Source organism: Microtus oregoni, unplaced genomic scaffold (assembly GCF_018167655.1).
Source record: "Microtus oregoni isolate MIOR12 unplaced genomic scaffold, Mior012 000079F_ref0000094, whole genome shotgun sequence".
NCBI classification, from domain to species: Eukaryota; Metazoa; Chordata; class Mammalia; order Rodentia; family Cricetidae; genus Microtus; species Microtus oregoni.
The window spans coordinates 1,138,885-1,163,485 of record NW_024544537.1 but is presented as its reverse complement, the minus strand read 5'-3'; the positions used below and the strand labels follow the sequence as shown (position 1 = coordinate 1,163,485).

At 37.3% G+C, this 24,601-nt stretch overlaps 1 protein-coding gene across 5 annotated transcripts in view; it reads right to left on the bottom strand.

Moving 5' to 3' along the window:
- Nucleotides 1-14,807: 14,807 nt before the first annotated feature.
- LOC121441611 (glycerol kinase) overlaps nucleotides 14,808-24,601 on the bottom strand; it is an 81,306-nt gene continuing 71,512 nt past the window's right edge. For 4 of the 5 annotated variants that reach the window (XM_041642819.1, XM_041642820.1, XM_041642821.1 and 1 more), the window contains 3 exons: nucleotides 22,613-22,693; nucleotides 18,389-18,475; nucleotides 14,808-16,628 (listed from right to left, as the gene is read on the bottom strand). In XM_041642819.1, coding sequence (XP_041498753.1) covers nucleotides 16,618-16,628; nucleotides 18,389-18,475; nucleotides 22,613-22,693 — 179 coding nt within the window. In that variant the 3' untranslated portion in view covers nucleotides 14,808-16,617. The remainder of the gene's footprint in view (nucleotides 16,629-18,388; nucleotides 18,476-22,612; nucleotides 22,694-24,601) is intronic. The other variant, XM_041642823.1, reaches the window with a different exon arrangement.

The window sequence follows — 24,601 nt, the reverse complement described above, 5'->3', positions numbered from 1 at the left end:
TCTTCTGTCTCAAGGTAATAGATAACGGATCCATGAAGTTGATTATTTATCAAAACCGTCAGCTAAGGCAGGCATGGCATTTGCTGTCCATCTGCCATCACAGCATTCAAGAAGCTGAAGTTGCAGGAGGCTCATGCATTGGAGACTAGCCCTAGCTATGGCATTGAGAACCTGTCTCAAATACCTTCAGTGAATTTAATTATTCATATAGGTTTTTGACGACCTGGCCTGGAATTCACTGTGTAGCCCAGAACAGTCTCACAATTGTGTCAACCTTTCTGCCTTCAGCCTTCCATGTACTGAGATTACAATCATGCATCATCACGCCAGGCTCTGAGTTGAAAATTTACTATCAAAACAACACTAACTTAATTTCTCTCATTCATTATTCTGAGAAGACACTTAAGTGAAACATGATAATGCTCTAGGCATAGTTTACTATAGTAACAAGTTCTTTGTTGACAGAATTCGATTTTTTTCCTTCCGATTTCAGAAAGATGTTTGAGCTTATATAGTTAAAATGGCCAAGTTCATTTGGATCTACCACAGTCAGCTGATTACAAAAGCTTGGTAAGAAAAACTGTATCTTCCTCTCTCCAATCCTTACCTTAGCGGGACTAAAATTATCTCTGCTAAAGCAATATTTAGAAATAAAGCTCATTATTCCTTAACCTAGAAACCCGAGAACAGAAAAAAAAAAATAGGATAACCCTAAGGCCATTCACTTTATTGCAAGCTAACATCTTTATTCATATGGTTTGGGCATCCTCCTTAATATTAACCTTCAGCAAGCGATGAAAGGAGACAGAGACAGAGACCCACATTGGAGCACAGGACTGAAATCTCAAGGTCCAAATCAGGAGCAGAAGGAGAGAGAGCACGAGCAAGGAACTCAGGACCGCGAGGGGTGCACCCACACACTGAGACAATGGGGATGTTCTACTAGGAACTCACCAAGACCAGCTGGCCTGGGTCTGGAAAAGCCTGGGATAAAACCGGACTCTCTGAACATAGCAGACAATGAGGACTACTGAGAACTCAAGAACAATGGCAATGGGTTTCTGATCCTACTGCACGCACTGGCTTTGTGGGAGCCTAGGCAGTTTGGATGCTCAACTTACTAGACCTGGATGGAGGTGGGGGTTCCTTGGACTTACCACAGGTCAGGGAACCCTGATTGCTTTTCGGGCTGAGGGGGGGGGACTTAATTGGGGGAGGGGGAGGGAAATGGGAGGCAGTGGCGGGGAAGAGACAGAAATCTTTAATAAATAAATAAATTTTAAAAAAAGAGAATAAAAAAAATCTTTTTGATGACTTTCTACAAGAGAGCTCCCAAAACAGACTGGCATTAAAACAGTGGCTTTGGCAATATTGTCATAGTTGGGTATTTTTAGCATCTCTATATACAACATTCTTACTGACTCTGCACAACGAGCAGAAACGTGTCTTAATTTCTCTTAAGCAATACTGAACTCATGTTAATCAAATACAAAATAGCTGCTTATTATTTTTTAAAAATATGTTAAAACCAAAAAGATTATAACTTCTTTTAACTATTCTTTTCTTTTAGATGCTGAGAATGGAACCCAGGGTCACATATAGGAGACACCAGTGTTCTATCATGGTGTTAGTTTCTTATTTTAAATACAAGTAACTCAATTTAAAATAGTTTATGCTCCCCCTGCCTCATAAAGCTAAGGAGTTACGGTGTTAAAATTATGGTTTCCATAATTGTAACATGGACGGGCCTGGCTCGTTTGTGTTTTTTGTCCTCCCCAGTACCCCACAACTGTTTAGCCCAAAAGAAAATCACACATAGAGCTCTATAAGTTATAAGTTATAAGGCCCATTAGATCTAGCCTCTCACTGGCTGACTCTCACATCTTGATTAACCCATTTTTCTGATCTATGTTAGCCATGTGGCTCAGTACCTTTTTCAGTGGGGCAGATCACATCCTGCTGCTTCTGTGATCTGGGCAGGAATGGGAGGAATCAAGTTCCTCCTTCCCAGAATTCTCCTGTTCTCATTACATCATTTCTACTTCCTGTCTGGTTTTCCTACCTATATTTCCTGCCTGTCCAATCAGCATTTATCTAAAATATGACGGACAGAATACAGACAACTCTCCTGCACCACCTCTCTCTCTTTAAAAAAAAAAAAAGGAAAATATCCATAGTTCATTTTTTGGGAATGTGGGTGTAGTATTCCAGGCTACTTCTGGCTGTTTGGGGGCACTGATAATCTTATGGGGACCTAAAGAAAATTTAGAGTTATCAAGTCCTGACTGTAGTATTTTGTGTCTTGATCATCTCAGGCAGCCATCTTGAATCTGTTTTGGATGAAGAGCTCAGACATCTGGGCCATCTATTCCTGCCAGAGATTTCTCAGGTGGTCTTCCTTGATCAAAGCTGATTTTTCTTAACTCTGAATAAATCCACAGCCTCTCATTTTCTGTGGAAACAAAAGCAAAATCTCTTCTCCAAAGTAACATACCTTTTGACTTCAACTGTGACGTCAAGGTATTTTTTAAATACCTGTCTTGGATTAATTCTGCATCATTTATAAGTAAATATCTTTTAGCAGCCGTTGCTCCTTCCTCAGCATTCAAACAATTCAAAGAGAGCATAATAGCATACAGTATCAAGATTCTCTGTGTATTTTCCATCTTTACATGGCTTTATTTTAACCTCTATTTCTTTTATTTTTACTTTTAACTTTTGGCTTTTTGAGACAGGTATATCTTTGTCCTGGAATTTCCTCTGTAAACCAGGCTATCTTTGAACTCACAGAGATCTGTCTGTCTCTGCCTCCCAGGCTACTCTCTTTCTTTCTTTCTTTCTTTCTTTCTTTCTTTCTTTCTTTCTTTCTTTCTTTCTTTCTTTCTTTCTTTCTTCCTTCCTTCCTTCCTTCCTTCCTTCCTTCCTTCCTTCCTTCCGTCCTTCCTTCCTTTTTTCTTTTTTGAGAACTTTAATCTTTAGCCTATATATATTTTTAACACATTGTAAACCATTTAGAGGTTTTGTTACTCTTTGAATCTTTATTGTATATCTCTCTTTTTTGGACCACATGGGTCTTTAATTTGCTAAGGAATATGGAGAAGATTTTTGGCCACAACTCTATGGCGTTTTAAGGTCCTTGTCAGGAAGCAAGCTGCAACAGTGTGTCAACAACACTGAAAAGCTCCTATGGCATTTCAAGGTGCTTGCCAGGAAACAAGCTGCAACAGTGTGTCCATAGCTCCGTAGTCGGGACCACCTGCTTGAAAGAGTCAGAGTTTTCCCTGGCAGGAAGGCCCAGAAAGCCGGCATTTTAAAACAACCAGCTTTTTTCCTGCTAGGGCTGAAAACCAAAATGCTTTACTCTAGTCTTTTCCAAGCTTTTTCAGGCTTTTTGCGGATGAAGTTATCCACGTGGGCGCCATTCTGTAACATGGACTGGCCTGGCTCCTTTGTTGTTTGGGTTTCTGTCCTGCCCTTTACCCTACAATTGTTTAGCCCTAAAGAAAATCACACATAGGTCTCCATAAATTATAAGCTGATTGGCCCATTAGCTCTAGCCTTTCACTGGCTGACTCTCACATCTTGATTAACCCATTTTTCTGATCTATGTTAGCCATGTGGCTCAGTACCTTTTTTCAGTGGGGCAGATCACATCCTGCTGCTTCTGTGATCTGGGCAGGAGTGGGAGGAATCAAGTTTCTCCTTCCCAGAATTCTCCTGTTCTCATTACATCATTTCTGCTTCCTATCTGGTTTTTCTACCTATATTTCCTGCCTGGCCGATCAGCATTTATTTAAAATATGATTGATAGAATACAGACAATTCTCCCGCACCACATAATTATTTCATAATCTAAGGAATCTAATTGTTTGTAGATTATTGACATTGGGTTGAGTATATTGTGGCTTTTAAAACAAGTATACTTTTTGTCTCATATAACTGCATTTTTCATACAAACTATATATAAATTAGATTACTTACTGTTTTCCAAATTAGTTCAAAATAGTTCATGCTACAGTGCTTGTGCTCTAAGGATATAATAAAAATGCTGATGACTTGTGGTAAGAAGATATTAATTTGCCTTATAATTTTGTACAAAAATGAAACGCACAAACCAAACAATGAAGGTTGAAAAATATTTTGTACTGGGACTATAATGGGGACACCATTTGGCCTTGAAATTAGTTTGTCTTATATTATTCCAAGAGTCAATTGACTAAGACTATATTTATAATTGCATAAATTTAAGGAAGTATATAATCTATATTTATAAGAGATATTGCAATTGCTAAGTGTTAAATTATAAGGTAGGAAGAGAAATATTGTTTTGGGTGTGGTGGTACATGCTTGTAATCTCAGGACTTGGAAGACTGAGGCACTAATATCACAAGTTCAAGGCTAGCCTGTGCGGAGAATCATGTTTCAGTTCAGCCCTCTATGGTAAAAATCAGTCTCAGACAATAACAAAAGCACAAACACACAGAAAGTATGAATAATTTTGACTTTATAAAGGGTTGAAAAGCCCAAGGAAACTCAGTGACTCATGAAAATGTCAGTGGCCGTAAGCTATCAGCTAAACCTTTGTTTTTAATATCCTAGCACTGTAGTATGCTTGTCTCCCAGGGACACTCATGTGCTTTGCTTTAAATGGGATTACCAAAGGCAGTTTTCCTCAATATGCACTGCTGGTAGTCCTCAGAAAAGCTTGACCTCGGGTAGCAGTGCCACCTAGAGGCTAAATTCATTTCTTTCAAGAAGTCAATTTTCTAAAAGTAACCAAGGACATGAGATTCTATTTTAAATGCCCTTTTAGCCAACAGAAAAAATCTTTTAAACGATAAGTGATGCACTTGGAGAAAAACGATGAATTCTATTGGTGCATTCTTCAATTTATTGCAATGGCATTTTATATGCATAGGAAAATGGCTCAGTATTTGTCTATTTCATTATAATTTAGTTTTGGCTTTATTGTGTTGAAATTAAAGCTTGATGTGAGCTTGACATGTAGCATATTAGGTAGAGTGTTCATCTAACATGAATGTAGCTCAATTTAAAAAAGCCACCCTGAATGTGCTGTAATCCCAGCATTTATAAGAGGGTGGGGAAGTGTTGGCGTGGGCCGCTTGTTTGTTCCTGGCTGCTCAGCCCCGACATAATCATCCAGACATCATATTATTCGCAATATTGTTTGGCCAATAGCTTAAGCATATTTCTGGATAACTCTTATATCCTAAACTAACCCAACTCCATTAATCTGTGTATTGCCATGTGGCTGGGGTTTGCAGGGTAAACTCTGTCCCCAGCATCTGTCTCTGGTGGGGCTACATGGCATCTCACTGACTCTGCCTTCTTTCTCCCAACATTCAGTTTAGTGTCCCCCCCCCACCCCCGCCAGCTCTATTCAGACCTATCACAGACCAAGGCAGCTTCTTTATTCATTAACCAATAAAAGCAACACACATACAGAAAGACCTCCCACACCAGGGAAGGAAGACTGCTGTGAGTTTCAGGCCATCTTGAACAACAGAGTAAGCATTAATTTCAAAGACCTGCCTAGTATGATCTGATAAAAGAAGCACAGCTTCACACTGTGGCATCACTAGTTCTTTAAGTGAAAGAAAGAAATCCCTCACTTAAGCTACTCAGTTCCTTGGCTCAAGCCTAGAATCCGAAGGTGGGAATCTGGAGGTGGGTATGGAGGGCTCTTTTGCCCCCTAGTTTTGAAGGCAATCTGTTTTGGCAGGGACGCCCACATAGTAAGTAATGAGTGCATGGCAACTAGTCAAATATTGTTAATAGAGTCGATTAGGTGACAGTCACTGAAATCACTACGCTCTAGTACATGCGACGCTGTGTAATAGGTCTGAGCTCCTGAGAAGGAAGGAAGCCTCTGTGCACTTTAAAGAACACGGCGTGTACAAATTGGGTACCTGTCACAGACTTACTCCTAGTGTTCATTGTTTTGTTCTGCAGCAGAATAGCTTAGATTTGTGTTTATCATTGTATAAATAAATCATAGAAAACATTAAGAATCTCCCTTATAGTCACATGAGTATACGCAACAAAAATACGTACTCTGCTTGGGAAGGGTGTCCTTACCAGGTAGACATATAGATGTACACTTTACATATAGAATTAAAGGGTAACACTCAGGCTGGGTGGCACATACCTGTAATCCCAGCAGTTGAGAGGTGAAGGCAGGAGGATTTGGAGTTTCAGGTTACTCTCAGCTATACTGTGTTGTAGTAATTGGAGCGTTGGATGCAAGTTTAAGTCATGCCTGGGCTGTGTGAAACCTACATGAACTCTGTTTCACCTCCTGCCTCAACCTTCTCTTCAAATTGTGCAGAGAACTCAATTCATGGAATGGATGTATAAACAATGAAAGTCATGAAAAGACCCCACCAACAAATTAATTTGCCATAATTTATGTCTCTTCCATTAAATTCTATTAGACAAAGCAACTAGAAGCAACATCTCAATGAGTGTGAGCAAAGATGGCTAAAATATTAAACCATAATGGAAAATAAACCAGCATAGGTGTAACTGGGTAACTGGTCTATTTCAGAGTCCAATTTCCCCTTTCACAGAAGGTGCCAATCATGTTTCTCTCACCCTGCCCTTTTATTTTACCCACATCTCTGTCGTCCTTTAAAGGCATGTTCAAAGGCTAGATTTGGTGGCACATTCCAGTATCCCAGCACGCTGCAGCAGGATCAGGAGTTCTAGCTCATCTCTGGCTCAGGGCTGGGCTGGCCTACACAAGACATTAACTTAAAAAATAAGCGAGGGGACATTTTTAATTAAATTTTATTTTAATTAAATTTAATTTTAATTACTTTTTAATTAAAATTGAATCAAAGCGCTTTCCCTTTCCCCTCCAGCCCCTCTCATGCCCCCTTTCTAATCGACAACCTCTTTTTCTTTGATTATTGTTATGATATATAAATATATGTATGTACAAATATATAAATACAACATGCTGAGTCTACATTTTTGTCTCTGTGTATATGGAAACAATAATGTTTTAATAAAGTTTATAAACCTTCAGGCTGTGCAAAATAAGTCCTTAATGTTTGGGGGTGGGGTGGGGATCAAAATGATAGCAAGAGTGATTATTTTACAAGTATGGGTGACTTGCAACCCTTCGTAGCCGCTTTCATTTTCCATTTTTTCCTAGGAATAGTATGACTTTCATTCTCAAGCACATAGATTTATTTAAAAGAAACGAGAGAAATGCTCATTTTACCAAAGCTTCCTCTGTCAGTTGAGAAATTAGATATACAAGGTGAGTTGGCAAATATTCATCTCCATATCAATTAGATTTACTTGGTACTTGTTTATAATTAATCAAAGCAGTAACTTATAAACAAGCCAACTGCTGTGTCCTGTAGAATTAACAGAGGAAATTTTGTGGAAAATTATATGCTCAGAGTTTCTATTGAAATTGGGAAAGATGATGAACAGATGAAATAAATTCTTTAGGAAAATTAAGAAATAGTTAAAAGCTTCCACTTGGGGAACACGGAACTGCTAATTTTGATAATATATTACCAATATTTTCATAAGACTGTTTTCTTATTTATCAAATTGTCCTCTCCTGACCTGGGTACATGAACGCACTAGAGGAGCGAGTGTGAGTTAGCTGCGTGCGTTAATATCAGTAGATGTTACTGAACTGATCCTGGGAGAAGGTGAAGGAAAAGGCAGTTTGTTTCATCATATTTTATGCAGTATCATTAGCAACTAAAGTATTTTTCCTCTATAGTCCAGGCAGATCTTAAGCTGAAGATCTTCCTTCCTATGTCAGCCTCTTAAGTATTGGGGATTATAGGCTATGCTATGAGAAGTCTAACAAAAACATTTTCCTTATTTTCATCACTAAAGACATTAGTGAAAATGGAATAAAAATTTCCACATCATTCAGATCTTGTTTAGGCAGTTACATTGTTGAGATGTCATCCACATAGCTTCCCTGTCATTTCTAGGAGACACAATTTCATAACAGACTTCTAAGTCCTCTGTCTCTATTAATCTTTCAGTCCCTTCCTCCTTAGTGTTCCCTGAGTCTCAAGTTTGAAGGTTTGATTTATCTAGTGGAGCTGGTCACGCCACAGTCACACAACCTGAATAAGGATAAAACCAATAGACATGCTATCTTGGCAGAGGGGGGAGATCTCACGGGACCCAGCCCTAGACAAAGAGCTATAGGCAACTAATAAATGTTTAAAGAGGGAGAATTAGTGTTCCCCAAGTATACGACCCTTGACTAGCCAATACCAAGTGGTCAGGCCTGAAACTGTATACATACAAGCAACACTAAATGGATGCAGTAAATTGCATTTATGTATCTATGCACACCCGAATAATAAAGAAATGAGGCTGTGAATTTGAGAGGGAGTAAGGAGATCATGGGAGGGATTGGAGAAGAAAGGGAATTGGTATAACTATATTTTAATTTTAAAATTTGCAGAAAGAAACACACACACAGAGAGAGAAGAGAGAGAGAGAGAGAGAGAGAGAGAGAGAGAGAGAGAGAGAGAGAGAGAGAGAGAGAGAGCAAGTTGAACAAGTAGTTACGAGAAGCAAACCAGTAATCAGCGTTCCCCCAGGATTTCTGCTTCAGCTCCAGCTGGAATTCCTGCCCTGTCTTCCTTCAAAGATGGACTGTGATCAGGATATGTAAGCCAAATACTTTCCCTCCCCTTAAAACAGTCCCTTAGCACATCAAAAAGGGATAACATGTATTAGCACTCATTTTTCAAGGAGTGAATAGTAAATTTTATTTCTGGGAATCCCAAACTCACAGGCCATCAGAGAGTAGGCATTTATGTTTCTTTTATATACATGCAAATTTAAGATAATTCTGTTTCAAACAAGCCCAGAGGTGAATCTGGGACACTAATTCATGACCTCTGAAAATTTAAATTACATTTTATTAATTTAATACACAAACTATAAAATGCACACTTTGAAGTATCGTCAAAGTTTTTAGTATCGTCACAAAGCTGGGCAATCATCACATGTAATTTCAGGATTCTTTCATCATCTCAGAGCAAAAACGCTGCACCAATTAAGAGTCACTTCCCATTTTCCCTCCTGCGGTTCTGGCCATCAATCAACTTCGTTCTAGTTCCTTCCATTAACGCACAAATTTCATTTTTCTTTATAGATAAATAGTGTGCTATTATGAATATGTGCCACATTTTCATTATCCATTCATCACTTGAAGGACATTGAGGTTGTTTCCATTTCCTAGCTATTGTAAGTAGACAGTGATGAACATGGCTGCCCAATATCTCTGAAATAGGATGTCGAGAGTCTTTTGGGCATTATGTCATGGAGTGGTATAGCTGGGTCATATGGTAGATTTAGTTTTAGGTTTTTGAGTATGCTCCACGTTGATTTCCAGAATGGCTGTACCCGTTTTTAAACCCTCCAACAGTGACTGAGGGCTCCCTTGTTTCCAAACCCCTTGCCAACATTTGTTGTCCGCTCTTTTGTGATCTTACACATTCTGACTGGGATAAATTTCATATTGAGTGAGGTAACCAGCCCCAGCAAGGAAAACATTGCAGGCCCTCTCTCACTGTGGACCATTCCTCCAAATCTTTACATTTGAGTGGAGAACCTGCAGTAACTACAGAAGCCAGGAAAGCAGAAAGGGACCATGGGGAGGGAGGGAGGTGGCCAGGGAAGAAGGAGCTCCATCTAGAGAAGGGGACAGTAGGACACAGGTACTATGAGGGGGAGAAAAGGGAAAGAGTATGGGGACTGGGAAAGTATAATACAGAGGGAAAAGGAGAAAAGAGTGATAAATAACACTAGGGACATTTGAAAAAGCTATAGGAAAACACTACAAGCATACTTATATATATATATATAATATCTATAATACATAAAATGTATATATGCACGTGTGTGTGCATGTGTGCACGCATGCGTGCATGTCTGTGTTAAATGGAATTATGGCACACAGGGTGATGATGCTCCCCCCATGACCCCAGTGCTGGGTTTGGGAAACCTCTCTTCCAGTTGTTGGTCAGGGGTTTCCAAGAGACTCCCAAAGTAATATGGGCTATTGCCATCATCTTTGGTTGCCTCCCATCGCCTTGCTTGAAAGTAAGGCCCATTTGTTGAAGGTATAACACACTTTGGACACAGGACCTGGAGGAATCTAGTTGGAACTGACCTGGAAACCTCCTTCCTGAGGACTAGTTTTCATGGTACCAAGAAGACGCTACACAAGCACCAGCTGCGAAGTCTGGGACCCACAACAATACTAGTCTGGCCAGATATCCCAAAGGTACAATCATGGCATTGTTCATTTGGAGGTAACCAACATCCTTTCACTCACAGATAAATGTAGCTCTCAGCACCCATCAGAGGAACTTCATTTTGCAGCAGATAGTGATATCTATTACAGAAATCCACAACTACTAAAACAAAAAATAAGAGTCCTTGGGGTGCCCAGCCCCAGTTGACACATCTACCTAACAACTCCTACACCAAAAACTCAGGGAATATCTCAGAACAGAAAACAGGACAACTGTAAGAGACAGCAGACATGGAAACCTACTGCTAGATCGTGTCTTTTATGTATGACAGGGAAATTTATCCGTGAAATCTCAACAATATGGTTGCCTAAGCAAAATCTGCATAGTGGCAACACTAATCAATATAACAATGTGGATAGATGAAATCGCGTAAGGTTCTACTTCTAGGTAAAGAGCTGTAGGCAACCAATGGCAGCCAAGAAATGAAGAATCAGTTTTCTTCAGGAATGAACGCCTTGATAAGTTAACCAAACCCGAGCTGTCAGTCCTAAAAGCATACACACACATGACCAACTAACACTAAATGGTTTTAGGAGAGGAGATATATATATCCCAGGTCATGAATTTGAGGATGAGTGGATGTGGGGTGCATGGGGGAAGTTGAAGAGGGAGAGAGAAATGATATAAATACAGCACTCAGAAATTTAAATTAAAAACTACATTCTGTCTCTACACATTTGCCAATTCTGGACTTGTCGTACTACACATGGCTGTTTTGTCTGTCTTCTTTCACTTTGCATAATATTTTAAGGCTTAAATGTTTTAACATTTTTGATGATTATTCCCTTGTACAGTCATTTAACTTTTGCATATCCATTCATCAATGATTAGACCATTTGTGTTATTTTCTAACTATTATGACTAATGTTTCTAAATAAATTCATGTGCAATGACCCCTAAATTGAAGTTCAGAATTTTTACTTTTGTAATTAGTACATTAACAGGTATTGATAGTATGCATGCTAAGATTTAAAATGGTTCGTGTGTGTGTGTGCTTTCCCACTTGTTTCCCCTGTGTTATATTATCATTTTCTGTATCCCAAAAGATCAACACAAATAAGAACTTGTGTTTTAATCTGGAGTTTCAGTCTAGGTTACACTGGTCCATGTGCATGTCTATGAAGGTTTGTCTTCTTAATTCATGCATGAGGACCCAGACCACTGTAGACATTTCATAGGCTGGGTACGAGTAGAGAAAGCAAATAAATAAGAAAGCAATAAGCAGTTAAGCAAAAATGTATTTTATGCTTTCTTTGCTCTTGACTATGCATGTGATGTTATTAACTGTCTTGACTCACCCAAAATGATATAATTTGCAACTGCAAACTGAAAAAGAAAAAAAATCTTTTCTTCTCTAAAGAAAAAAGGAATTTGCATTTTCTGCAGTTTCAATTTATTTGCTATTTTGTGTTGTTTGGTGAAAACAGGGCTTCATGTATTCTAGACATTCATGTAGTCTTTGTCTCTTTTTAATAGAAAAGTGGGATGCCCGTGTCCTGAAAGGTCGCGGTGGTGGTCTTAATGAGAACGACCCCATAGGCTCATATGTTTGGAACTCAGCTGGTGGAACAGTTTGAGAAGAATTAGGAGGTATATCAATGGGGGTGGACTTTGAAATTTCAAAACCTTTGGCATTCCTAGTGAGTTTCTCTCTGTCTCCGGCCTGAGAGATTTTCTGGTCCTAAAAAGCATCCGCCAATCAAAAGCTTGTGAAAATGTGATACCAGGAGAGGGGCAGGTTCCATCACAAGCAAGCAGATGAACTTGTCAGCACTGTCCCTGTGGTTGTCATTAGAGTCATGAAGAATAATATAGAAGTAAAAGAGGGTGTGGAATCTTCCTCTGTTGTTAAGGAAGGAGTGCTGCTGAGGCCACATGTGTGGCAGGGCTGTCCCCTGACTTGAGGACAAGAGAGGCCATTGAGTGAACCTGTGAAAGTGAAGCCTGGATTGCCTTGGAGAACCCAAGGTGCTGGAGATGCCTGAGCTGTGGGATACCTCCCAGGAGACCTGCAGACAGTGAAACCAGCCCAAGAGAAAGAAGTGTGCTGCAGTCAGCAAAACTAGAAGAGTAGGGCCATCTAAGCCTTTTGATATCAGATATGGAGCTGTAGGATTTGTAGTCAACCCTGTTGGGTTTCAAGCTTACTTTGGTCCTGCATTTCCTCACTATGCCCCTATTTTCTACTTTTTGAAATAGTAATGTACATTCTGTGCCATTATATATTGGAAGTATGCAATTTGCTTTTTTTGGTTATGTAGGGGGTTACAATTAAGAGATTGCCTGGAATCTCAGAAGAGACTTTGGACTTGGAAACTGTATTGAGACTGTAGGAGACTATGTGAACTTTTGAAGTTGGACTAAATGTACTGTACATTGTGGTATGGCTACAAATCTATGGGAGCCAGGGGCAGAATGTGTTGGTTTAAGTGAAAATGTCCCCATAAGCACCTATATTTCAATTGTTGGTCCCCAGTTGGTGGGACTGTTTGGGAAGAACTAGAAGTGTAGCTTTGTTGGAGAAGGTATGTCACTGGAGGTGGATTTTGAGGTTTCAAAGCCCATTCCATTTTATCTCTCTCTCTCTCTTTGCCTCCTACTGGATGAAGGTTCTATGATGACATTTAAGATATTCATCAGACTACAGGGCAAGGCCAGTTCAAGCTAGATGAGGATATGGGGAAGGATCAGAAGGGCAATATGAACAATGTACATGCTAATCCAAAGGAAAAAAAAGAGACAAAAACAAGGGTGATAGTTTAGTGCTGTATGAGAAGTATTTTAAAACTAGCTTAGAGTGTTTAAGTTAATCATGTTTAATTAATAACTGTGATTTTATATACAATATGAGTTTACAGGAATGGGTATGCTTAGGATTTGATATGCTGTAGTGATTTGACTTTGCTAACAGGTGAATACACAAACACAATTTTTTTCAATAATGTACAAAAATATTTTATTTTTAATTACGTGTTTGTGTGTGATGGTACACGGAAATGCAGATGCCTGTGGATGCCGTAAGAGTGTATAGGATCTCCTAGAGCCGGAGTTGCAGGCAAGTGTGGGCCAGTCACTGTGGATGCTGGGACGTGAACATGGGCCCTCTGCAAGAGCAGTGCACATTTTTAACTACTGTGCCATCTCTCCAGTTCCCAGTCAAGCATAAATTGAAGATTTTTAGAAAGGTATAACCAGATATTTAGTTAACATTTGTATTTACTAAAATAAATCTATAATTATAGCCTGTCTTCCTCAGTTTAAAATGAACATAAGCCACCTATATACAATAATATGTACTTAGGTAAAGTTCTAAGTGTTTCTGATGTAAGAAACACAAAAGATACTAAAATACTCTCTTCAATGAGATCCTTACCTGTTCATAAGCTTCCTGTTTCATCTTACCCTTTCTTATTTAAAAGAAAAGTGGTACACTCATCCAGCAGGAGTCAGAAACTAGCTTTTCCACTCATTCTAAATGTTTCCGTTTGTTTCTAGACAGTGTCCTCATTTTCTTTCAAAGCTACACATTTTCTTGTGACTGTATTATTGTTTACTCAACCAACCTCTCTTCCAGGAGTGTTTTGGTGGTTTAGATATTTTGCAATACAAAATTTACTTGCGGATGAATAATGTAACAGTTAAAAACTACTAAGATTTATTCTATTTAATAATTTGGATTAGAGATTGGTGTGGTGGTGCACTCAAGAGGTTGAAGCAGGAGGATTGATCTGTGTGTGTTCAGGTGACATATTGTGTATGTTATAAGACATCTCAAACACACATTCACACACACACACACACACACAGAAAGAGAGAGGGAGGGAGAGAGACAGAGAAAGACAGAAAAAAAATAAAAGCTACTTAATTTTAATACTCCACAGGAAAAATTTAAAAGGACTTGATGTTCTGGGCTGATGGCATATGCCTTTTATCCCAGGAGTAGGAAGAGAGAGGCAGGCAAATCTCTGTAATTCAAGGCCAGCTTGGTATACATAGCAATTTACAGGGCATTCAAGACTATATAGCAAGACCCTGTCTCAAAAAAAAAAAAAAAAGGTTTAAAAGATACCAATGCAGAAGCATTAATGCATTGCTTATTTTACGGATCAATTGTAGAACAAAATATTGAGATGCTGGCATTAGTAAGAGAGAAAATGGTGTCAGACCCCGCAACTAACCCAGGCAGACAGAAGCTGAGGCAAAAAATAAAGTCTATAGATATGTAGGTTTCAGTCAGGTGAGAGTCTACTGATAATGACCACTGGCCTTGAAAATGTGTTTTCTGGAAATGCTGAGGTAGAAACTGTTTAGTCTGTCCTAATAGAATGATGACGGTGTTCATCATTCTAGAAACTACTTCTGCTTTTACTTAGCTCCTCAGTGTGCGTGAACAAGTGCTAAAAGGTGCCTTTCGTGTCTGCCGAAACATCTCTGTTAACTGAACTTTCATCTGTAAATAAACAATGCAAATAAGAAATAAGGGGTGAATTTATTTGAAGTAAATTTACTATTAATTATCAACGGGTACAATTTCAAACACTTATAAATCTTACATTTTGTAAAAAAATCAACGTTATCTTAAAATTATTGAACAGAGATTTGCACAATTATTTACAATCAGCTCAACCTGCCTTTGTAGAAATAAGCCAGGTCTAAAAGTATCACTGCCGTAATAATTTCACAGTACCTTTCGAGATTTATGCCACTTAGGTGGCAGTCATATCAGCAAAACCGAGAAGATTCAATAATTAGGAACAGCATAATCAGAACAGTAAATATGATCTACCGTCAACTTCAAATAAAACTTTTTCTATTAATATATCAATATTTTCCATTCCAAACTGATAAAATAATTAGGCAGCATTATTTTCTTACTACATTATTCCTTTATTACAAAACACCTATGTTTTTAAAACCTGATGTTAGGAAATTAAATTAGCAAGTTATAAGAAATAGTTCAAAATATTTGCAAAGTTCCTGATTTCACCGCGAGGCATTTGCAATGACAATTTTTGTCAGTTATGGCATTAAAGAGAGATGGTTCTCTATCATATCAGAAAACAAGAACATCTTGCTAACATTTGAAAGAGATTATTGGCTTTATTCATACATTCTTTCTATTTAGTTTTGTAACTTTATGACAGTTCCTCAAGAGGGTCCCAAATATGGAAGACATCAGTTCAAAGGCAAAGTTGTATTTGGACTAGCACTCATGTTTGAGAACAGTATTCACTGTTACACAACACAGTTGCTTCTCCTTCTAGCTGAGATAACTAAATGGTACAGTATAAGAAAAATAGTTGAAATCACAATATAGCACATTTTATTTTATTGAAATTGAATATATACTTAATTTCAAATGTATTTTATAAGAAAAAAATTCTCCTGGTAAATAATATTCATAATCATCGCCCAAAAATGTATACAGCTTGCCCCTCTCCCAAATTTATATACATAGTAGTCCACTTAAGAGCAGCCCAGTTATAACTTACTGCATATAATGTGCTCTTGATTTAGAAATGGGCTACCCTCAGTATATAAAATATATAGGCATGTATGTTATACGTACAGAATCAAAAATATAAAAAGGAGAGATGAAAAAAAAACCAGAAAAAAAAGTGTTCTATTCTGTAAGATTCAGACCAGAAATCCATGATAATTAGTGAGACAGTGTAAAACACCCCCAAATTTTTAATTTTGGCAAACACTGTTCAGAAAATGTTCAAGTTATCAGAACAGCAAATCGTTATCTAATAATTCCTTAGATGTTTCCATTGAAATATTCAGTGATGTTGTGGTCTTCTAACATGTAGAAAGGAAGACATTTGATCTGTTAAAAACAAACAAGCAAAAAGCCACTCGTTGTGAAGAAGTTAATAGCAGCCCCTTCCTCAGACGTCTGCCGTGAAGAGGATCAAATCTCGGTTCACTAGCGTCTGAATATACTGAATGACCAATTCCAATGGACAGGATATGAACTCATCCTAGACCTTAGAGGGAATACCACAGGATTACAATGGAGGGCTCAGCCCCAAAGGTAACTGGCCCAACCTTAACTGTCTGTCAACGTTAAACAACAACACTAAATGTTTCTGGAGCATCCTTTCTGCTGCATTTTCTTTATTTCAAGTCATAGGTCTACTTGGAGGATCATGCAGCAGGCGGTTTATGAAAAAAAATCAGAGGCTATGAATAACGTCATTACATTATGAGACAGAAATGTCAGATTTTCTCATTATATAAAAAGCTTGCATCTTGGGAATCCATGAGGTGGTATTAATTATGGGATACCTAAAGGGGGACAAAAACCATAATAGTCAATAAGGCATATATGCATTTCAGGAGTTAATACATGCTATTCAATTATGTGAGCTACTAATTACATACTTTCTATATAACAAATCCGTTATTTCTATATGATGCTTAATAGTTATGGAGCAACAAAAGTAACTGGGCCAGCTCCTTAGCAAATATTACCACTATTGGTAACTAATCTCAGTATATGTCACCAAAGAAGAAGGCTTATAGATGGTGACTATGTACGTTTCAGAAGTCAACTACTTTTGATATTTAATGTATAATTTAGCTTAAAGTCACACTACAAGTTTTAGTTTCCATAGAGTTTAGGACTTTTCATGCTATCATAGTATCAAAAGAGAAACAAAACACAACAAAATCAATGAAGGGTTTCAGCTATGATTCTTTTCCTCATCTTTTCTAGGTCATCATCATATAGCAAAAATACTCAGGATAATAAAACATTTTCTAAAACAGCCCTTATCTTTGCAAAGTTAAATTAAAGTTCTCCAGGCAATGTTTTGACTATTCTGGCAAACATCCCTCAGAAGCAAAAAGAGAAGAAATATCTGCTACTTCTGTTACATGTTTTTGTAGACAGAGCCTTTAGCATATTAGCATCAATACCAAAAATAAGGTATTGTTAGGATAGAAGTAGGTGATCTGAAAAAATTTATCCTGAGTATGCTTGAATATGAGGAATACAGAAAAGCTTATACAATCTAACTTTAAATTCTCATGCAAATAACTCGGTTCGCATTACTTAAAATATAATCCAATGATGTGGTGATAAGAACTTTTGATTCATGCTTCTATATGGCATTAAACTAATGGTGCCATAAGTTGGCTTAAAGATATGCTGGTCAGCTTTCCATAGGCAAGTGTTCCTTCACATGAAGGAAGCTTAAATTTTATATCTTAAACCAAGGTCAGCCATCACCATATCCAATACAAGAATTAATCTAGCTTTTCCTCTAAATATACAAATTGAAACATAGAAGCAGGTTTCAAAATAAGTAATTTCCATTTAAAATATAAACCTGAAGAAAAATTAAACAATGGCTACAAGTAGCTTCCAAATGTCAATTATGTTGAAATTAATACTGGTGGCACTATATATTTCATAACATTCCTGAACCATTACTTTTATATGAATATTCAGTAGAAACTATTCTGGAAAGAATACTTCCATTTTATTTCAATCCTAATTTACTTAACTAATAATTTAAAAGACTTCACAAAATGTATTCTTTTAACTAAAGTAAAAGTAACTGAATATCTTTCCCAATTTTAGAGTTTTCAGAACTCAGCTAACAAGCTCTGACCAAACTTCTTGGAAGAATGGATCGACTAAGACATACTGCAAAGATTTTCAGAAGTCTTGAAAAGTTATGCACATTTTAAAACCAAGATGGTTAATGCCAACCTTACAATTTAACTTTCTTCAGTCATTCTGAAATTCCTTTCAGTTAAAAATTAACATTTGTACTTTTTGCTTTTGCTTACTGCTACAGCTGACAGCAGCATGTAGACCTTCACAGAAATCATCTGATAAAAGTGTTTCAGCAAAGTCACAGGCCTTAATTCTAGCTGTCCGCAAAGATGAATCGATATAACTAATTATGCCTCTAATTGATGTCTGGGTTTTTTTTTAACATAGGAAGAAAGAAATCCACTAAAAGCTTTCTGCTGAATTACAAACAAACACATTCAAGCTAACTACTAAAAGTTGTCTAATTGAAAGAGTAACTAACCTGAGATGTACCTTGCTCCGATTAACATTACCATGCTACTCACTATAAAAAAGCCCAAAGGCAGACTACAGAAGATACTAGGGTCACCTGTGGTCATCCAAGTAGAAGGGGATTCCAGCCAAGCAAACCAAAAGAGAGACACATAATTACAATATTGATGTTAAGAATCACATGAGAGCAAAACAAGTTATAAAAATAGCATATTCATAAAAGCTGGCAAAGAGTTACTACTTCAAATCAAAAATATAATCAATATCGAGGCTTATGAAACATAGCATGCCACAAGTAGCCAAGAATGTAACACATATAGCCAACATCAGCTTTCCACTGGCAAAGCCAAAGAGAGCTTTTTGGGAGGCTGTTGGTTTGTGCTTTCTAGATTCTTCTCCCAATTACAGTAACTGAGCAGTACAATTCACCCAAGTGTATTATATTAGAAAGGTTTCAATAGTCTACTTTAGATGAGTTCAAAACTCTTTTTATAAATAAGTTGGACTGAATTCGTCCTTTGACAATCCCATATATACATATGTGAAGTGCATTTTGATCCCTCTAAGCTCTCACCCTCTCTAATCTCCATCCTGCCCTTAGTAGCACTCCCGCACTTCTGTAAGTACCCTTCCCACACCGAGGTCTTTTAGGTTTTAAACACTGATTTGGTCTCGTGGTGTATTATGAAAGTACAGCTATAATACAGGGCATCTTTCCAATCTGCCAGGTAGGGATTCCCCCGAGCACAGTTTATGTAATGTAGTCTTAAGATTGTTGTTTCTATTTTGGAAGAGGGCTTTCTTCCTCTCATCACGTATTTCTTTTCCCTTAGAAACTGCAGTTTCAGGGGAGGTCAATAAGCTATTTTGCTTATTCGGTCACTGTCTGTTAGGTTTTCAAATGCCAAGCAAATGTTTTTATTTCCATATTTGTAAAGACCATATTTTCGTTTGATTTTAGAAAAGAAAATATCTGGTTCTCTTAAAGAAAGCCATCAGCTATAACTTACAATAACTGATTTTTTTTCTGATGTCCCTACAATGAGTTCTGATATGAAAAGGTCTCAGGACTGTCTAGGGATATAGGATACTCGCCCAGCATACACAAAGCTCAAAATGTTCAATTTCCAACACCACAAAAATGAGGTGGTAGAGTGGGAGGCATACTTTCCAGAAGTTCACGGTCATCCATGAACTACATGAACTACACAGTGAATCTGAGGCTAACTTGTACTACTTGAGACACTGCTTCAAAAAGAAGAACAAAAGAACAACAAAAAGATCTGTGGAGCTCCTCTCAATTTAGGCGGTACCCATTTGATGAAGCTATTTCTTCTCCAGTGGGATAACCACACATATATGTTACATAGGTATTCATATTTATATATAATAAATTCGTATTTTATGTACTTATACCTATACAATATATTCAAACTAATCTGAACTATTTTCAAAGTGTTTCATGTGTTGTAAGTCCAAAGCAAAGTCATTTTAACAGACTTGCTCTAAAACTACCAAAATCCTGAGCTGGGCATGGTGGCTCACACCTATAATCCCACCCATTTGGAAGCTGAGGCAGGAGGATCATAAGTCTGAGTCCACTCTGGGCTACCCAGTAAGATACTGCTGGGTGTGGTGGTGCATGTCTTTAATCCCAATACTCGGAGACAGAGGCAGGCAGATCTCTGTGAGTTTGAGGTCACCCTGGTCTATGTTTCATTACTATTACCTAAAATTTTAAAAATAAAGCCTGGAAGTGGTGTCACAAACCTTTAATCCCAGCACATGAGAAACAGAGGCAAAGACAGGCAGATCTATGTGAGTTAAAGGCTAGCCTGGTCTACAGAGCAAGTTACAGGACAGGCTTCAAGCTAAAGAGAAACCTTGTCTTGAAAATTTTTTTAAAAAATTTAAAAATTATGTCCTAATGTTATCTATAATATTAGTATATCGACATAAATGATTATGTTATTAATATTATTAGTTATACAATAATCATATTTAATATATTTTAATTGTTTATATTTCATTCAAACATGTTTATAAACAAAAAAATTTGGTTGCTTCAGCAATGATAACCTCTTTTGTAAATTATTGATATAATATTTTTCCCATAAGTTAAATTGAAGACAGCTTTATTAGGTTAGGGTTCTATCTGTACTGCTATTATCATATAGGTTATACAGAATACAAGCTGCTATTATATATTTTATATTGTTTAAAGGAATACATTTAGCAAAACCTTAAATATGATTCTGAGATAATTGTACAGCTTAGAGGTACTCCTAGACACCGCACATTTCAATGTTTTCATTAAACTACCAAAATATTTTGAATCATTGGTATAACTACAACAAAAATCAAATTAAGAGCTGAGTCTGGTGGTGCAGACTTAATCTTGGAGTATGGGTCAGGACAATCAGTAATTTGAAGGACTGCCTGGCCTCCAGCATGAGTTCAGGGGCCTCCTGAATGAAATCCTGAAATAAGGTCCTCTCTCAAGATATAAAGTAAAAATATGGCTAGACAGAATGGAATTCATTACTCTGTAAGTTATTTTTTTAAAGAATGAATATAAAATATATAAAAAGAAAAAAAAGGAGAGCTGAGATATGGCACTCACCAATGTGTATGCCCTGGGTTCAATCTTTAGTATTGAAAAATAATTGAAACTTGACAAATGAAATACCCTTACTATTGATGCAGGCAGCACAAAATAAAGAGATATAAAAATTTAAGGCTGGGCATAATGGCATATATCTGGAATCGCAACAGACATGGGGACAACAAGATCCCAGGTTCAAGCTTCCACACAGTAAGTTCAGAGCCGGCTTGGGCTATATGAGACTACATACAAAGAAGGAAAGAAAAATTAAACTAAAAATATTTCTTAAAAAATTCAAATTTTGTTTTCTTTTTTCATTTTTTCAAGTGTTGAAAATTCATTGACAATAAGGAACATAAATGAAAAATGATCCATTGCTTTTGTGGAAATATTGAAGTTAATATTATATTTTTAACAGGTAGTAAAGAAAAATGTGTCTACAAGCTGTAGAGAAGGAAAGAGGAAGCCAGGATGGTTGTATCATTAACAAAAATTCAACTAGTCCAAGAAATCACACACCCAGCTTTGCATAGCATTGACTTAGGGGACTAAGCAAAGTAATAGAGTCCACATTTGTTCTGGCTGACATAGCAACCAGGAGGGTGCTAAAGAGTAGTGTTTCTGAAATGTAACTGTCAAGGGTCTCAAAATTTCAGTCTTAGCAAAAATGAGTTAATCCATCATCTTAGAAAGGCAAGATGAGCATGAGCCTGTGGTATGCATGAGACTTAACAAACAAATATTTAACAAAAATAGAAAAAAAAAGAGGCCCAGTCTCAAAACCAAAAGCATATTAAATTTGATTAAGAGGAGAAGGGAACAATTTTAATAAGGAACATCTAGGGCTAAAACATACAGATCACAGTGAATTAGAAGTGTCTCCTAAAAGCCACAAGTGTTAAAACTGGTTCTATACTCACTGTAAGCTGGGAAGCCAAATAATACTTCATTTATGAACTCTTCCCTAATAAAGTATGCCATTCATTTTACTCCATATCTTGACTAGATAAGGACTATAATCCTGAGTCAAAGGCAGCCTAGAGCTATTTAAGCTGTTTACTAAACCTGAATACTTTCTTGCCTAAGTGATTTGAAAAATAAAAATGTTCTTTATTTTGTGCTAATAGCATCTCAATTACAAAACTTCCAACTTGCTATATTTAGTTTACTTCCTCTTGCTGAGTTCATAGGAATTCACACTTCAAAATGGTTTACTCAACCTGAATACTTTGGTTAAGTGTCTAGGACTGAATATACTTCTCTGTTGCTTCAGGTGAGAACAAAAGCCTCCCAAAAAGGTACATGTGATCAGGGAGAGGGAAAATAAAAGAGTCTAGTTGATTTTTTTCATTAAGGAAGGAACCAGAAGTAATAATTTTACTTTTGGAAAATTCAGTTATTCATTGACATGCTGGGCAGAAATCAACAGGCTCCAGTGAGGTGCGCATAGTAACCTGTAGTTTCCATCTTTGTTTCAAATGTGAGGAACACTAGATATAGGATAACCCTTTTCTTCAGAGTGCCCTGGCTTAGTACAAGCATCCAGATACTTAAATAAATTAGCGCACTAAGAAAAAATATCAATAATAAAATAAAAACTGTCAATAACAGCCAATAAAGACATTTTACCACTTTCTGGAGACTGAGTTGTAACCCAACCAATGGACTTCATCACAGCTTTCTTCCAGGTGGAGTAACGGATTTCACTTTCTAGAATTAAAATCAGAGGAAACATGCATGAGATGTAGTTTGTGGAGGTGGTCAAAGTTGAACACTTAAGGTTTACTCAGCGGTCCTAATAGCTCATGTTCAACCACAGTGAGTCTTTACTGGACGGCAGACTTGGTAATTCACACCTGGTGGTGACTGGCAGTGAGCTCATGAGATGCCTAGAGGCCAGAGGAAGGATGTGTGAAGGCAGTTTAGCAGGAGGCCAAGGGAGATGGGGAGGCAGGCTATCTGCTGTGAAGACAAACTAGTCACAAGAAAGTCGGGGTGATCTGAAAAGGAAAATCCTATTGATTTGCTTTTTCTTCTTTTTGGGGGTGGTTGACATGGAGAGAGAGGTAAAGTACGATGTGGACAAATCAGATTTGATTTTGGTCCAGTTGAAGGGATTAGCAAATACTGATTGCTCACAAGATTCAAATCATAACTACCCCATCCCTAGCATCTTAAGGTAGAATTTTAAAAGTGAAAATATAAAAAGTCCACGAAAATGAACAATGATGCTGCCCTCCTGCATAGGACTAGTTAACGGAGTATATTTCCCTTCTCACTTTGTTTAGTTTTCCCTGAGACCATGTTGTCCTTGCTGGCCTACGATCTGCCTGCCTCTGTCTCCTGAGCACTGGGATTATAGGTGAGTGTCACCCCATCTGGCTTCCCTTCTCATGTAAAAGAACAAACACCCTAAAAATCTAAAAGCTGTCATTGGCAGCTTGTCAGGCTAGTTTTTTGTTTGTTTTGTAATTGAAGTAGCAGTATCATTCTCGCAAATAACATAGAGAGGACCCATTTCCCCGCATTCATTCTTGCTGGGGAAACCCAATATGCTTAGCAGCCGACAAATCAAAGGGTAAAAATTTCCCCACATGAAGGTTATTTTCAATGTATTCCATTAAAAGATTTATTCTATATTTGTATTCTACATGCTAATATCCAATTAAACCAGCACTGTTTTTGAAGATGTTTTCTTTTTCTCCATTGTATATTTATGTCCTCTTTGACAATAGGTGTGTGGATTTATGTCTGGGTCTTTGATTCCATTCCATTGATTAACCTGTTTTTATGCTAAGACCATGCAGATTTTATTACTATAGCTCTATAATAGAGCTTGAGATCAGGGATGGTGGATACCTCTAGAAGTTCTTTTATAGTACAGGACTGTTTTAACTATCCTTTTTTTGTTTTTTGATATGAAGTTGAGTATTGTTCTTTCAAGGTCTGTAAAGAATTGTGTTGGAATTTGGTGGGAATTGCTTTTAGTCTGTATAGATTGCTTCGGGTAAGATGGTCATTTTTTTTCTGTGTTAATTCTACCAATCCATGAGCATGAAAGATCTCTCCATCTTCTGAAATCTTCTCCAATTTCTTTCTTCAAAGAGTTGAAGTTCTTGTCATACAGATCTTTCATTTGTTTGGTTGGAGTTACCTCCAGATATTTTCTATTATTTGTGGCTATTGTGATGGATGTTGTTTCCCTGATTTCGTTCTCAGCCCATTTGTCATTTTGTATAAAGGATGGCTACTGATTTTTTGAGTTAAGGTGTTTGTCAGCTTTAGGAGTTCCCTGTAGAATTTTGGGGGTTGCCTTTGTATACTATTATATTATCCCCTAATAGTAATACTTTGCCTTCTTCCTTTCCAATTTGTATCCACTTGATCTCCTTTGGTTGTCTTATGGCACTAGCTGGAACTACAAGTACTATATTGAATAGATATGTAAAGAGTGAACAGTCTTGTCTTATTCCTGATTTTAGCGGAATCACTTTGAGTTTCTCTCCATTTAATTTGATGTTGGTTGTGGGCTTGCTGTAAATTGCCTTTATTATATTTAGGTATGTCCCTTGTATTGCTGACCTCTCCAAGACTTTTATCATGAAGGGATGTTAGATT